Raw genomic sequence first — 13000 nt, forward strand, 5'->3', positions numbered from 1 at the left:
CAGAGGTGGAGGGGATTGCAAGAGGCTCGCACCATGATTTCAACTGCCATGCCGAGAAATCGAATTGAACTGGTGATGTCTGGATCCCGAGTTCAGTGTGCTCACCATTATTCCACTTCAGCGTTTGTGTTAACTCCCGTCAATGTACTACTATTTACTACCATTTTTATTTAACCAGGTAAGGGCCCATTGAGCTATATAACTCTTTCTTCAGAAGGGACGTCGCCACAAATAATAGCTCCATGAAGTGGAAATTCGTCTCAGACAAATTACTCGCGTTATGTCGATTCTAAATGTGGAGGGATAAACCGGAGGACCTGGAGAACATGCAAAACTCCAAACATACAGACGTCAGGGTCGGGATCGAACCCACAACCTCCTGTATACCAGGCGAGCTAGTTAACTTCTCGCCATCAGTCAAGCAATAAAGCTGACGCGGTGTATGAAACTTCTCAACCGCAGTCCTATACTTCATGCTTTTCCATGGTTCATATAGTCTTCGATGGCTTAAAACAATGTTGTATCGTTACATGCTACACATGCCGGATGATTGTTACACTCGTCTTGTAAGATGTAGACGACGCATGTTCAAATGAACGGGGCTGTCTCGGCAAAGTCACGTAGGTAAAAAATTGAAATTAAAATTAATAAAAAATAAAATAATTATTTTAATTTCATTTTTTTACCTACGTGACTTTACCGAAAAAACTAAGAGTATGAATCCTTGCAGTCACGAAAGCTTCAAATCTAGGGCTGTCTCTACACACACAGGATTATCCGTGTCACGTGGGGCATGTTTCGCAATCATCAGGTGCATGCAGCACGTCATGGCTAACGATATTTTTTATTGAAATGGAGAAGATTCGTAGATGAACACTATGTACATCTATGTTTCATAAAATATATATATATTTAAATAGAGTCATGCTGTCGTCTGCCATGAGTTGACAATAACACGGAATGTGTAAATAATATTAGCTATATTTTTTCTTCCATTTCGATGTTTATAGTCCTCTCTTCTCAAGGCACACGAGGGGGTGGGTGACCAGCACCATGCCTGGCCACCTTTGCCTCAATCGTGGGGATGTTTATATATAGCACCAGGTACTAATGTGAGGCTAAGTCGACCTAAGGAAGGCTCGAGACCAGTTCAGATAATCGTCACTGGTGTTGGTTGTGAGCGGGAATCGAACTTTGGTCGCCAGGTTCGTAGCGAAGTGTGTTAACCACTGCGCCACCGATCCCCACGGTTTCACATAATTGCACACCTAATGGATGCTACGTCTCATCCCAAACTTTTGCTTTGCTTCAAAATACAGTAGGGAGGGGAGAGAAAGTGTGTGTTCACAATGTGGAGGAAACTACAACATTCGCTACGATATTTTTCTTAACATTTCTCCATTCAAATTATAATATTCATAATGGATACACGCTTGGTGGCAGGATATGGCATCGGAGGTAAACACCAAAGCACAGCCCTCAGGTGCTGGAGATGACTCATTAGCCATGCTTATCGCTTGGGGGCTCGGTGGGGGAGGGGACCCACTGAGGTTAAGCTCCAGATGCTTGTGGCATGACGGTTACGACAATGTGCAGGAAATTATTTAGAATCCACCGAGAATTTCACCTGTTTTGGGCAGACGGCATCATGATACCAAGTGCCCGAGTTTAAGTTCCCCAAAGGCTTCTTAGAATAAATTTGCTGCAAAGCATCTTTGAGAAGAAGAGGAAGAAAGAAAAAAAATGGACAATCTTCTGCGACCAGACGCAGGATGGACGTGAAAGTTGTGTATGTTTAAAGCACAAGGAAATGTGGGGGTTTTCGGGTGGATCGTCAATTTAAATACAGTTTGGTACGATTAATTGTATTAATAAATGTGTTTTTTTTCTTTTACTCTGTCCTTTCATGTCATATAAATTGTTACAAAATGCAATAGTGTTGCGCTAAAGTGATGCAGCTGGTCCAAAGATTGTTTTGAAAAAAGAATAACACGCTAATGTTTCTCTTTCCTCTGCACGGGAAATGGATTTTTCTCATGTAACACGTTTTCAAAGCATGTTTTATGACAAATAAATAATTAAACATACCAATTTTATACATATGTAGGGCTGTTACAGAGGGGCTGTTTGTGTAGGGCTGTTTGCATAGGAGCTAACGGATAGCAAACACAGTGGGCGGGGACTCCGTGAGCACACGGGGTGGTGCCCGCAACGACGTCCGCACTGGACGGCGTGAGGGGGGTTTCGATCCTCTAGGGGGGTATAAAAAGGGATGAGCCAGAGAGCTCGGGGTTGAGTCTTAGTGTAGTTAAAGGAAGAAGGAAGACCGGCCAGATAGGCCCTGGACTCCCCCTGGGACGCCGCCCTTGTAAGGGCAGCGCAGGCTGGAGCCAGTGGCGTGGTCCCGGAACCAGAGTTAGTCCTCTGGGATTCCGGGTACCGTAGCCCGACTGACCAGTGTCGGGCCAGACAGCCTCCCCTAGCCCGTTAGTGGAGGACTCGGCTAGGAAGGCTAGCTAGAGGTGAATTCCTAGTTATACGGGTGAGGGGGCCGATACATCCCTCCAGTGCTGTACGACATTGTGTAAATAAATACGTGTGCCTTACTACGGTGTCCACGCGTCTTCAAGAGTACTTCATCTGGCGTCAGAAGAACCACGAACATGGACACGCGCCAATCAGCTCGAGCCAAAGTACAGCAAATGGAAGACGCCGCCGAAATTGTCGAGCCCGAGATGGCTCAACAAGACGACGTGCAGCCGGGGCCGGACGCGTTCTTACCGGAGCGTCGGCATGAAGAGGAGCCGCGGACAGACGAGCTGAGGCTGGCTCACGAGAGGCTGGCTGAACTGCTCTACGCCGCTGCCGCCACGCTAGAAAACATCACACGGCTGGGGGCTGGTGGTCCACCGCGGGGCGAGGGGAGCCGGCGTCCGGAGCGCCTTCCCGCCATTTCCGAAGATTCAAACTTTGAATTTCCCGCCATCGACGCGGCGACCGCTAGGGGCGTGGCCAACCTCAACCTTGGGTCCGACATCGGCCGCGCTGGGGCTGCCGCGTCAACGACGGAGGAGGGCGCGTCATCAAGGCCGCGACAGGCGATACCATCTGCCGTTCGCGCCGAGACACAGCCGAGTCGGGGAGACAGCAGCCCACGGGACTCCACGGCAACCGCTGCGCTGCACCAAAGGCTGCCTCCGCTTAAAGAATTCGTGGGCGCAGAGGGCGACTGGGGCGGCTTCCAAAGACGCTTCCTCGCCCACCAAGAAATGGCCAAATGGACAGACGCTGAAGCTCTCAGCGCGCTGCCGGCGCTCCTCGACGGCGACGCGCTCGCCGCCCTCACATCGGCGCCGAAGGAGAAGCGCTCTACGCTGCCGATGGCGCTGCAGCTGCTGGCCGGAGTCTACGGGCCTTCCGCGGAGTGTAGGCAGCAGTTCTACGACCGCCAGCGGGGCGCGAAGGAGTCGCCGCTGGCTTACAGAACAAGTCTCCTGGCGTTGGCCAAGACAGCCTTTCCTCGCATGGACGAGGACGGGGTCAACGCCATGGTGACTGAGAAAATCCTCCTGCTAGCAGACGACCTGGACATCGCCGTCGTGGCACAGGAGGATACAGAGATGACTTCTCTACAAGCGGCGCGACTCCTCCACGCCAACCTGCTGTCGCAGCGGCGGAAGGCCAGCAGGGCAGCGGCTGGGCGTGCGGTGGCGGCAGCCACCCTCCCGGCGGAGGAGGTCTTCGCCGTCAACCACCGTCGGCAGCAGGGGACGGGAGCACGGCCGGGCCGGGATGGGTCGAGCCGCTTCGACCGTCCGTCATCGCCGCCGCCGCTTCCGCGCTGCTTCAACTGCGGCGTCCGGGGCCATGTCGCCTCGGGGTGCCGCTCTCCCCGACAGCGTGGGACGACGCCTCGCCAGGACGTCGGGCCTCCTCCTCCTCCCAAGCTCCATCAGCATGATCCGGCGAGTCGCGACACCACACATGTTTGGCCAACACACACACCTGTCGCACACTCTCGCATCGCAACGAATGGGGGGACGACGTCGCATCGCGACGGGCCGGCGCGTACCACTGTGGGGACTCGAATTGAGCCCGGGCAGTGGTCCGCGTTGGCCCATCGCGTTGTGGCCGCATCGTCAGGGTCGTCGGCCGTCGTGGGACTTATTGACGGGGTTGAGGTACGCATCCTGGTTGACACGGGGGCATCGGCGACCATTATTTCCGAATTGATTTACAACATTTTGCCTGTCCAAAGCCGTCCCTTACTACCAGTTAATGTCCCAATCTATGCGGCGAATGGGGGCTCCCTCGGTATTATTGGACAAATTCGAGCGCAAATTTGTATCGGGGATATCAAATTATCAGGCCCGATTTTTGTTTCCTCCTCGCTGGCGGTTCCGTGCCTGCTGGGGACGGACTTCTTGGGTAAAATGCCGATCCGTATTTTAATAGACCAGGGATGCATTGAGCTCCCGTCGGGACGGCGCATGGCGTTTTTACCCTCCCCTTCTGTGATTCGGACGGCGTTCGCAACTATACCAGCGTCCGTCGTCGAAACCGTTCGTGTGCCGCCGGGGGCTCAGATGTTGGTACCTCTAAAACTTCGTCGGCCCTTCGCAGAGGGTATCGGGGCCCAGGGGATCCTGTTAGGACCGTCTAGGGCCGGGGTTAGTGGACCGCATTTGATTCCGGCCCTGACCGTTGTGAGGGGAGATGGGGACCCTTTCATCGCGGTCCTCAATGTGGGATCGCAACCTGTTGTGGTTCCTCGAGGGACGGTGCTTGCGCACGCGACGCCGATGCCCTGCGAGGAACCGGTTGCGAATCATGTCGGCACCGCCACCCGACTGCACCCACATTCGGACAGCGATGACGGGTGGCTCGACGCGCTTTGTGCGGGATCGACGGACCTGTCAAATTCAGAGCGCCAACAGCTTAGATCACTACTGCAGGAATTTTCCGACGTTTTTAGTCGAAATAAATATGATTTGGGTTGCACTCATCTGCTGCGTCACCATATTGACACGGGTGACAGCGTGCCAATTCGCCAAAATCCGTTTCGGTTGAGTCCCGCCGAAAAGGACCATGTCAAATTGGCTGTGGATGACATGTTAGCCGCCGACATCATTTCTCCCTCTACCAGCCCTTGGGGAGCGCCGATCGTCCTGGTTAAGAAGCAGGACGGCTCGTTGCGGTTTTGCGTTGATTTTCGGTGCCTTAACAAAATCTCGGTTGCCGACGCATACCCGCTCCCACGGATGGACGAATCGCTGGACGCCTTGGCGGGAGCGCGATTTTTCTCCACGCTGGATTTACTTTCGGGATTCTGGCAGCTTCCTCTGGATGATGAATCGAAACCTAAAACTGCTTTCCGTACACCGCACGGCCTGTTCCAATTCAACCGGTTGCCGATGGGCTTACACTCAGCGCCGGCAACCTTCCAACGTTTGATGGAATTGGTTTTGGCTGGATTGCAATGGGAGTCGTGCCTGATTTATTTGGATGATGTTATTGTCTTCGCTAAAACTTTTGACGAACATCTCCAGAGGTTGCGGGCGGTTTTCCTAAAGATGCGGGCTGCTAATTTGAAGTTCAAGCCCCAAAAGTGTCATTTGTTACGCGATTCCGTGCGTTATTTGGGGCACATCGTAGGGCGCTCGGGTATTGCTACCGATCCCGCCAAAACGCAGTGTGTCAGCTCCTGGCCAACTCCCACCACGGTGGGAGAGGTCAGGAGTTTCGTCGGCTTCGCGTCATATTACAGACGGTTCGTCGCCGACTTTGCAACAATTGCCAAACCCCTACACGCATTAACATCAAAGGGGGTTCGGTTCCACTGGGGTCAAGAGGAGGAGGCTGCTTTTTGCTCCCTTCGGGACGCCTTGGTAAAAGCTCCTCCCTTGATCTACCCCGATTTTTCAAAGCCGTTCCTGCTCGACACCGATGCGAGCAACACGGGTATTGGGGGCGTGCTTTCCCAGGTGGTTGACGGCGTCGAACGGGTGGTTGCGTACGGCAGTCGGGTGTTGTCTCAAGCAGAGCAAAGATATTGTGTTACCCGCAGAGAACTGTTGGCAATTGTCTATTTCATCCAACAGTATCGCCCATATCTGTACGGTCGGCGTTTCACCGTCCGCACAGATCATGCGGCACTGCAGTACGCCCTGCGAGTTCAACAGCCATCGGGACAATTGTCCCGATGGTTGGAGATCCTCCAGGATTTTGATTTTGACACCACATACCGTAAGGGCGTCCGCCACACCAACGCGGAAGCTCTGTCGCGCATGCCAACCACCTCGGAATGCGCGTGCCTCCTGGGGTCGGGACGTTGCAAACCAGCAGGGGACGGGTCGGTTCCGGGCCTTGCGGCCGCCGCCGACGGCGGGACAGTTGTTCAGAATTCCATTGAACAACAAGGGAAAGATTCCCTGCTGGGTTTGCACATTCAGGAATGGGGGCGCCTCCAGATGGAGGATACCTCCCTCCTCGCGTTGCGTCGTCGCGCCGGGGAGGCAGGGCGGGGATCGGGTGATGCCGATGCATGGGAAATGCACGCGGGGTTGCTGTTGCACTGGGACGGAAAATCCCACCGACACCGGCTGGTGGTCCCTTTGGGCTTACGGGGTAGGGTGGTGTGGGCTGCTCATGAGCGCCTCCTCCACCTGGGTACCCAAAAGACCCTCGCCTTGCTCCAGCGTGATTTCTTTTGGCAAGGCATGACAAGGGATGTCTCTGATCTGTTGGCTTCATGCCCGCGGTGTGCACAGCGAAAACCACCAGCGCGAGAATCAAACCCGCCCTTGCAGTCTATCAGGGTCTCCAGAGTAAACGAACTTGTCGCGCTGGATATTCTGGGCCCATTCCCCGCCACCCCTAGGGGAAACAGATACTTGTTAACCGGGGTCGAGTATTTTACGCGCTGGCCTATGGCCTGGCCCCTGGCCAATCAGTCGGCAGCAGCCATCGTCGACGCCTTTGTCCAAGGCTATGTCATGGACAAAGGTGCCCCGGAGCGGCTGCTGACCGACCAGGGTAGAAATTTTTCCGGAAAACTCCTCCAACAGGTTTGTGAGCTCCTAGGAACGAAAAAGATTCGTACTTCCCCCTATCACCCGCAAACTGACGGGATGGTCGAGCGTCTGCATCGCACCATCTCGTCTATGTTATCACAGCAGGTTTCGGACTCACAGACTGATTGGGACTTGAAAATCCAAGGGGTCTTGGCAGCATACAGATTGGCCCCCCATGCTGCAACGGGATTTTCGCCATTCTTCCTCATGTATGGGCGCGACCCTGACCCACCCATTCGGGCACAGCTGCAGATCCCCACACCACTGGGTAAAACTAAATTAATTGACCATGTCAAATTCAACCTTGAAAAATTGACTGAGGCACGGGATGCTGCCATGTTAAATTCGGAACAGCGTCAAAAAGCAAACGAGCGCCTCAGACTGGGTCGCGCGCACGTGCTGCAGTGGAAGCCGGGGGACAGAGCATGGCTGCACTGCCCCCAGGTACCGCTCGCAACATCCCCTAAACTGGCGCGGCCGTGGAGGGGTCCTGTAGAGGTGGTCGAGGTTCTGCGGCCTCAGTGTGTTCGCATCAAATGGGGGAAGCGCCGGTGGTTTGTGCACCCCTCGAGGCTAAAACCATTCGTTGCGGTGCGAGGCCCCACTCCACACACGCGTGGCCAAACATGTGGGGGGTCGGCCGACTCAAAGGGTCCGTCCTTACTGCCCTCGCCTGACGTGTCGCCGGCTGTCCCACCCACAGGTGCACCGGGACTGACGAGCTCGCACCCACCTACCGCTGCGAGGGATGCCGAGGGTCTCGCGACGTCAGACGCGGACTCAATACAAAATGAACAACTGCCACCGGCGGGTTCGCCACCCGGGATTGCCCCGTGTGACGGGCCTGCAGCAAGGACACGCGCAAAAATGCGCAGACTCTTATAATGCATTGGAAGAACACTTTATTCTCTTATGTACGGTTGCGGGGTGCTGCGTCGGTGGGGAGCTCCTACCACATTTTTGTTGTGTTGCATGCGTGCTAGGAGTTCCCTGCTAAACCTGTATATACGTCGCTCTTACGGTATTCGTATTTATTCAGGGGGGGTGCGTCGGATTGTTCCCTTCGGGGTTGTGGGTTTTGTTGTTGTTGTCGTTGTTGTTGTTGCTGTTGTTCCCTTCATGTTATCGTTAAAAACGTTTTTTTTTAAGGCACACGCGGGGATCCAGGGGTTAAATAACCTTTATTGAAGTTGTTGCAGCCGGGACGGCTGCGAGCTGTACAGGGGGGGGTGATGTAGGGCTGTTACAGAGGGGCTGTTTGTGTAGGGCTGTTTGCATAGGAGCTAACGGATAACAAACACAGTGGGCGGGGACTCCGTGAGCACACGGGGTGGTGCCCGCAACGACGTCCGCACTGGACGGCGTGAGGGGGGTTTCGATCCTCTAGGGGGGTATAAAAAGGGATGAGCCAGAGAGCTCGGGGTTGAGTCTTAGTGTAGTTAAAGGAAGAAGGAAGACCGGCCAGATAGGCCCTGGACTCCCCCTGGGACGCCGCCCTTGTAAGGGCAGCGCAGGCTGGAGCCAGTGGCGTGGTCCCGGAACCAGAGTTAGTCCTCTGGGATTCCGGGTACCGTAGCCCGACTGACCAGTGTCGGGCCAGACAGCCTCCCCTAGCCCGTTAGTGGAGGACTCGGCTAGGAAGGCTAGCTAGAGGTGAATTCCTAGTTATACAGGGTGAGGGGGCCGATACATCCCTCCTGTGCTGTACGACATTGTGTAAATAAATACGTGTGCCTTACTACGGTGTCCACGCGTCTTCAAGAGTACTTCACATATACTATTTGACCAAAAAAAGCACAAGGAATATACAGATTTATTTTTTTGTAATGATAATGCAATGAATATAAATTGCTCCAAATAGTTTGTTTGAGGTTTACTTTGGGTCAGTTTTTTCACTCTCTCGCAAAACTCAATTGCACGGACACTAAATTTGTGAATGCATTTGTTATGCTTCGTGGGACGCTATGTCATTTAAACTTCAATTGATTATTCGGTCAATATTTAGTTTAACTCAACACTACACAAAGCATTTTAGCTTTGAATGCACTGCAAATTTAGCAGTTGGATTACGCATCAATGGCATTAGAAGTCCCTGTTAAAAATGCACTGCCCGTAAAACGATTAAGGTGTAGGCTTGCTGGGTTCAGATTTGGGTTCATAGCTCAGTGTGTGACGATTCCCACATGCCCGTTTCTTATCATTTGAATGGATTATAACTGGGATCCTGCCAGTCATTAATTAATGCATCCCAGGCATGCTCGGACATAGGTAAGGGATGTACCTGGGCTAGCCTCAACTCGGCTCTCCAGTCCCCTCCACCAGCTTTACAATATCGCCTGAACGTCATTCCAGAATCTGGGTCAAATTTGGACAAATGTATGCACTGGGAATTGGCCATGAATGCATTGAATGGTCATCCTCATTCAGTGTCCAACATACCAACTGTGTCGCACCAATGACGACCATGTGTGGGCACAGGCCCTGGCACGGCCGATGGCAGTACTTAGATCGTCAGCTGTGCACAAGCTTCTCTAGAAGATGACACTGGGGCAGATGAGTGACGTTTCCCCTGTTCTTCACCGCGAGTGCAGTTTGTGTTGTGGGCCTGACCAATATAGCCCCAGCTTATTAAGGTTTAACTTTCGGGTTAGGGTCTCTATCAGAAGCATAATTAATGTTGATGCTGTTAGATACTGGCTAATTGCTTTTGGGCTTGATTACAGGTATTGACCAGAATTTAGAAACAAATACATTTACAAATGAGATCATTTTACCCAGGTTTTAATTAATAGAATGTAAATATGTGATGCATTTTCAAGAATAATCCTGAATTGAAAATATTGTATTTGAGCAAGTATAAAAATGTCAGCCAGAGATTTAAATGGAGAGTCTACTAGCCCTGGCATTTCCCATAGGCCTTCTCTTGCCTGAATGCCAGGCCCCATGCAATACCCAGACTAAATTTGCCAATCCCATTATCCTATTAGGAAATGTAATCAATTCTAGGAATCGAATAACGGTCAGTGGCTAGCAATCGTGACAATCGCTCAGGATTACTATCAACTGATGGTAGGCCTGCCTAAGAATGGCAGGCCTAACATCACAAAGCTCAATGCACAGCACACTCACAGCTGTGTCACCACTCCCCCAAATATGTGTTCTTCTATGCAGAAAAATCGTTAAGATGCATTTGCTTCAAAAGCAGAGATCCATGATCTTGCATTGGCATCAATCTGCTCTGTGTGCTGACCTTCATATATCTCTTGCCTCTGCATTCAGCTTCCATCAAAATCCCTGGGCCAAACTTTAACGTGAACATATTTGACATTTGAATCACGCAAATTATTGTGAACATTTAATATGGATGTGCTAAGAGTAACATAGAGTTTTTGGCCTTTAGATATACCGTACCTTGTAATGTTATTCAACAAATATCAAGGTCAAAGTCAAAGTGATTTTCCGGCTCAGCTTGAGCATAGAATGGCAATAATTTCCTGTTAAGCCCTGAGCTAGTTGTGGGAATTAGGCATTACTATGGCAGGGCCAAGTTTATCCACGGGACAACCACTGTTAACTTCCCTAAAACAAATGTTGGTACCGACTTTAATTACCCAAGAGGGATCAATCGGTGATTATTTTCCCCGACAGGAAACTGAAATTGCAGCCTTTGGATTGCAAGCTGCTCGCTCCACAGCTGTGCCACCCAAACAGGTTAATATAAGCAACGTGTCATTTTAGAATGTTTCAGTAATTTTCTCGGCAAACTTGCCATAGAAACAGAGAGAAAATTCAACCGAGCACGAGAATAACATGAGAATACGGATTGCCCGGTGGAGATTGATAAAAACACAAATCCCAACCACCAATGCACGTACACCACTCGGCATCCGATCAACCGTGCGACACGAAACACTTGCCTCAAATTCCACTTCAGCCGCCCTCTCCGCCTCTTGCTGCAAGCTCGTTAAGTATTCCTGTCCATCGTTACACTCCTCCACTAGGATTTGGCTGCAAAGATGAGCAGATGACACACACGAGGCATTTACATGTCGTTAAGCGCATCAGTATTCAAAACATTGTTTAATGATTAATTCAAGATGTTTAACCCCTTAATGCACAGCTTAAGAGTGTTAAGCAGCGTTGAATTGTCACCAGCTGCTGAGGCTAGGCAGGTAAGGTGTTTCTATACCATCATTGTCATCGTCATTTACCAATCATCAGCCATTGTATATCCACTGCTGGATGAAGGACCCCTCACGCTTATTGAGATGAAACATTCTTACGTAAATCCGTGAATTATTGTAAACATAACTTAAAATATTGCAGAATGGATCCTTATTTTTTATTTATTTCAATTCGTAAAACATTCTCACTGGGTGCGTCGTCTCTAACGTATAACATCGTCTCTTGAGCAAACGGACCTTCTAAACATGTCTCAGCAGATGGCTTTAATGACCCACCGTTCTCAATGAAAATCGTCACTTCTCAATGAAATCATCATGAGGCCTTCTTTGCCAGTACCAAAATATACTAATAGGATTTTTCCCCTTTTTTCTGGCAACAAAACTGACTCCTTTTTCAAGGAATCATGTTTACATTAACCATAATACTTGCAGTCAAAATGCAAACAAAAAACAAAACTCTGATAATTTATGCATTGTCCTTGAAACTTATTGGTCAATGTAGGAGGCATTCAACGATTAGCTTCTCTGAGTAATTGAATGAATTGTCACAATTTTGGGTAACGATTTGATCAAGTAATTATTCCTTGTTTCGACTGCCTTGTTTGTGCTGCACATTTTTGTTCTAATTATTATATCATTAGCATATCATTTGGATACATTGCAATTGATCACTTTCTAGCCACAATCACTTCAAGTCGTTTAATTGATGGATTCCCACGTACCTATAATTTGTAATATGCCATCTCCTTGTTTCACGAAAAATCACACGATTGATGGAAATTTAATCTATTATTGAGTCAGAACACATCATCGACAAATGCCCCCTCAGATCTTTCGATGGAGGAATGGAACGTCCTCACTTTGCTTCACCAAAAATAAATCTATGACGTGCCTCAAACCTCGATTGAGATGTATGATCGTTGCTATTTCAACACAGCCACCCGCAAGAAGAAAGATAATTGGGTAAGGACAGGCTTACAGAAGGGACCTTTGAAAAAAAACGTCCGTGACATTTCTATCCGAGGCAATTCCCTGAGTGTGAGCATTGTGACGATACATTTTTTCCCCTCACACCTCCGATAGCCCAAGTGGCATACAATCATTCCTGATAGATTATAAAATGGCTGTAGCATATTTTTTTTCTGATGCTTGTTTACCCAAGAAAGCCTCATCGAGTCTCAAGACTCTTTTTTTTCAGGAGGGTCCTGCCAAGTTTCCGCAGTAAAAGCGTGACGTTGCTGCTGCTGTGTGTAATCCCCATTGAATACTTTGCAAGTGATATTTGCAGCTTTGAGATGTTTTGGCTAATATCAGTTACCTATATATATGTATTTTTATCATAGCTATGGGAGAAAACTGGAGACCCATGCAGTACAGGAGGAGACCATTCAAACTCCACACAGAAAGGCACCCGAGTTGGAAATGAAACCCAGGTTCTTGTTACTGTGAGGCACAAGTGGTACCACTGCGCCACCCTGCCACCCAGGGTTCATATACTGGTGCCGTAATCTTCCTAAATCTGCTTATTGTTTCACGAACATAATCATACTCTGAAGAGTTTGAGAAAATGTGTCCGAGCCGACTTGCGGGAATAGCGTTCCTTCGTCATTGATTTAGATGTACTTCATCGCTCGCCGTACTTTAATAATCCTTTTGGGCCACCCTGGTCACTCTTACAAGCGAGAGATGACCCCCCGTCCCCCCCACCCCCCCCACCCCCCCACCCCCCGCCCCACCCCACCC

The 13000-nt window shown here is 50.3% G+C and overlaps 1 protein-coding gene across 2 annotated transcripts in view; it reads right to left on the reverse strand.

Moving 5' to 3' along the window:
- The window catches only part of LOC133356430 (E3 ubiquitin-protein ligase PDZRN3-like), a 78087-nt gene that overhangs the window by 37280 nt on the left and 27807 nt on the right, over window positions 1-13000 (reverse strand). For both annotated transcript variants that reach the window (XM_061573957.1, XM_061573956.1), the window contains exon 3: window positions 10991-11081. In XM_061573957.1, coding sequence (XP_061429941.1) covers window positions 10991-11081 — 91 coding nt within the window. The remainder of the gene's footprint in view (window positions 1-10990; window positions 11082-13000) is intronic.

This window comes from Lethenteron reissneri, chromosome 54 (assembly GCF_015708825.2).
Source record: "Lethenteron reissneri isolate LAM-NWPU_2019-01 chromosome 54, ASM1570882v1, whole genome shotgun sequence".
Classification (NCBI taxonomy): domain Eukaryota; kingdom Metazoa; phylum Chordata; class Hyperoartia; order Petromyzontiformes; family Petromyzontidae; genus Lethenteron; species Lethenteron reissneri.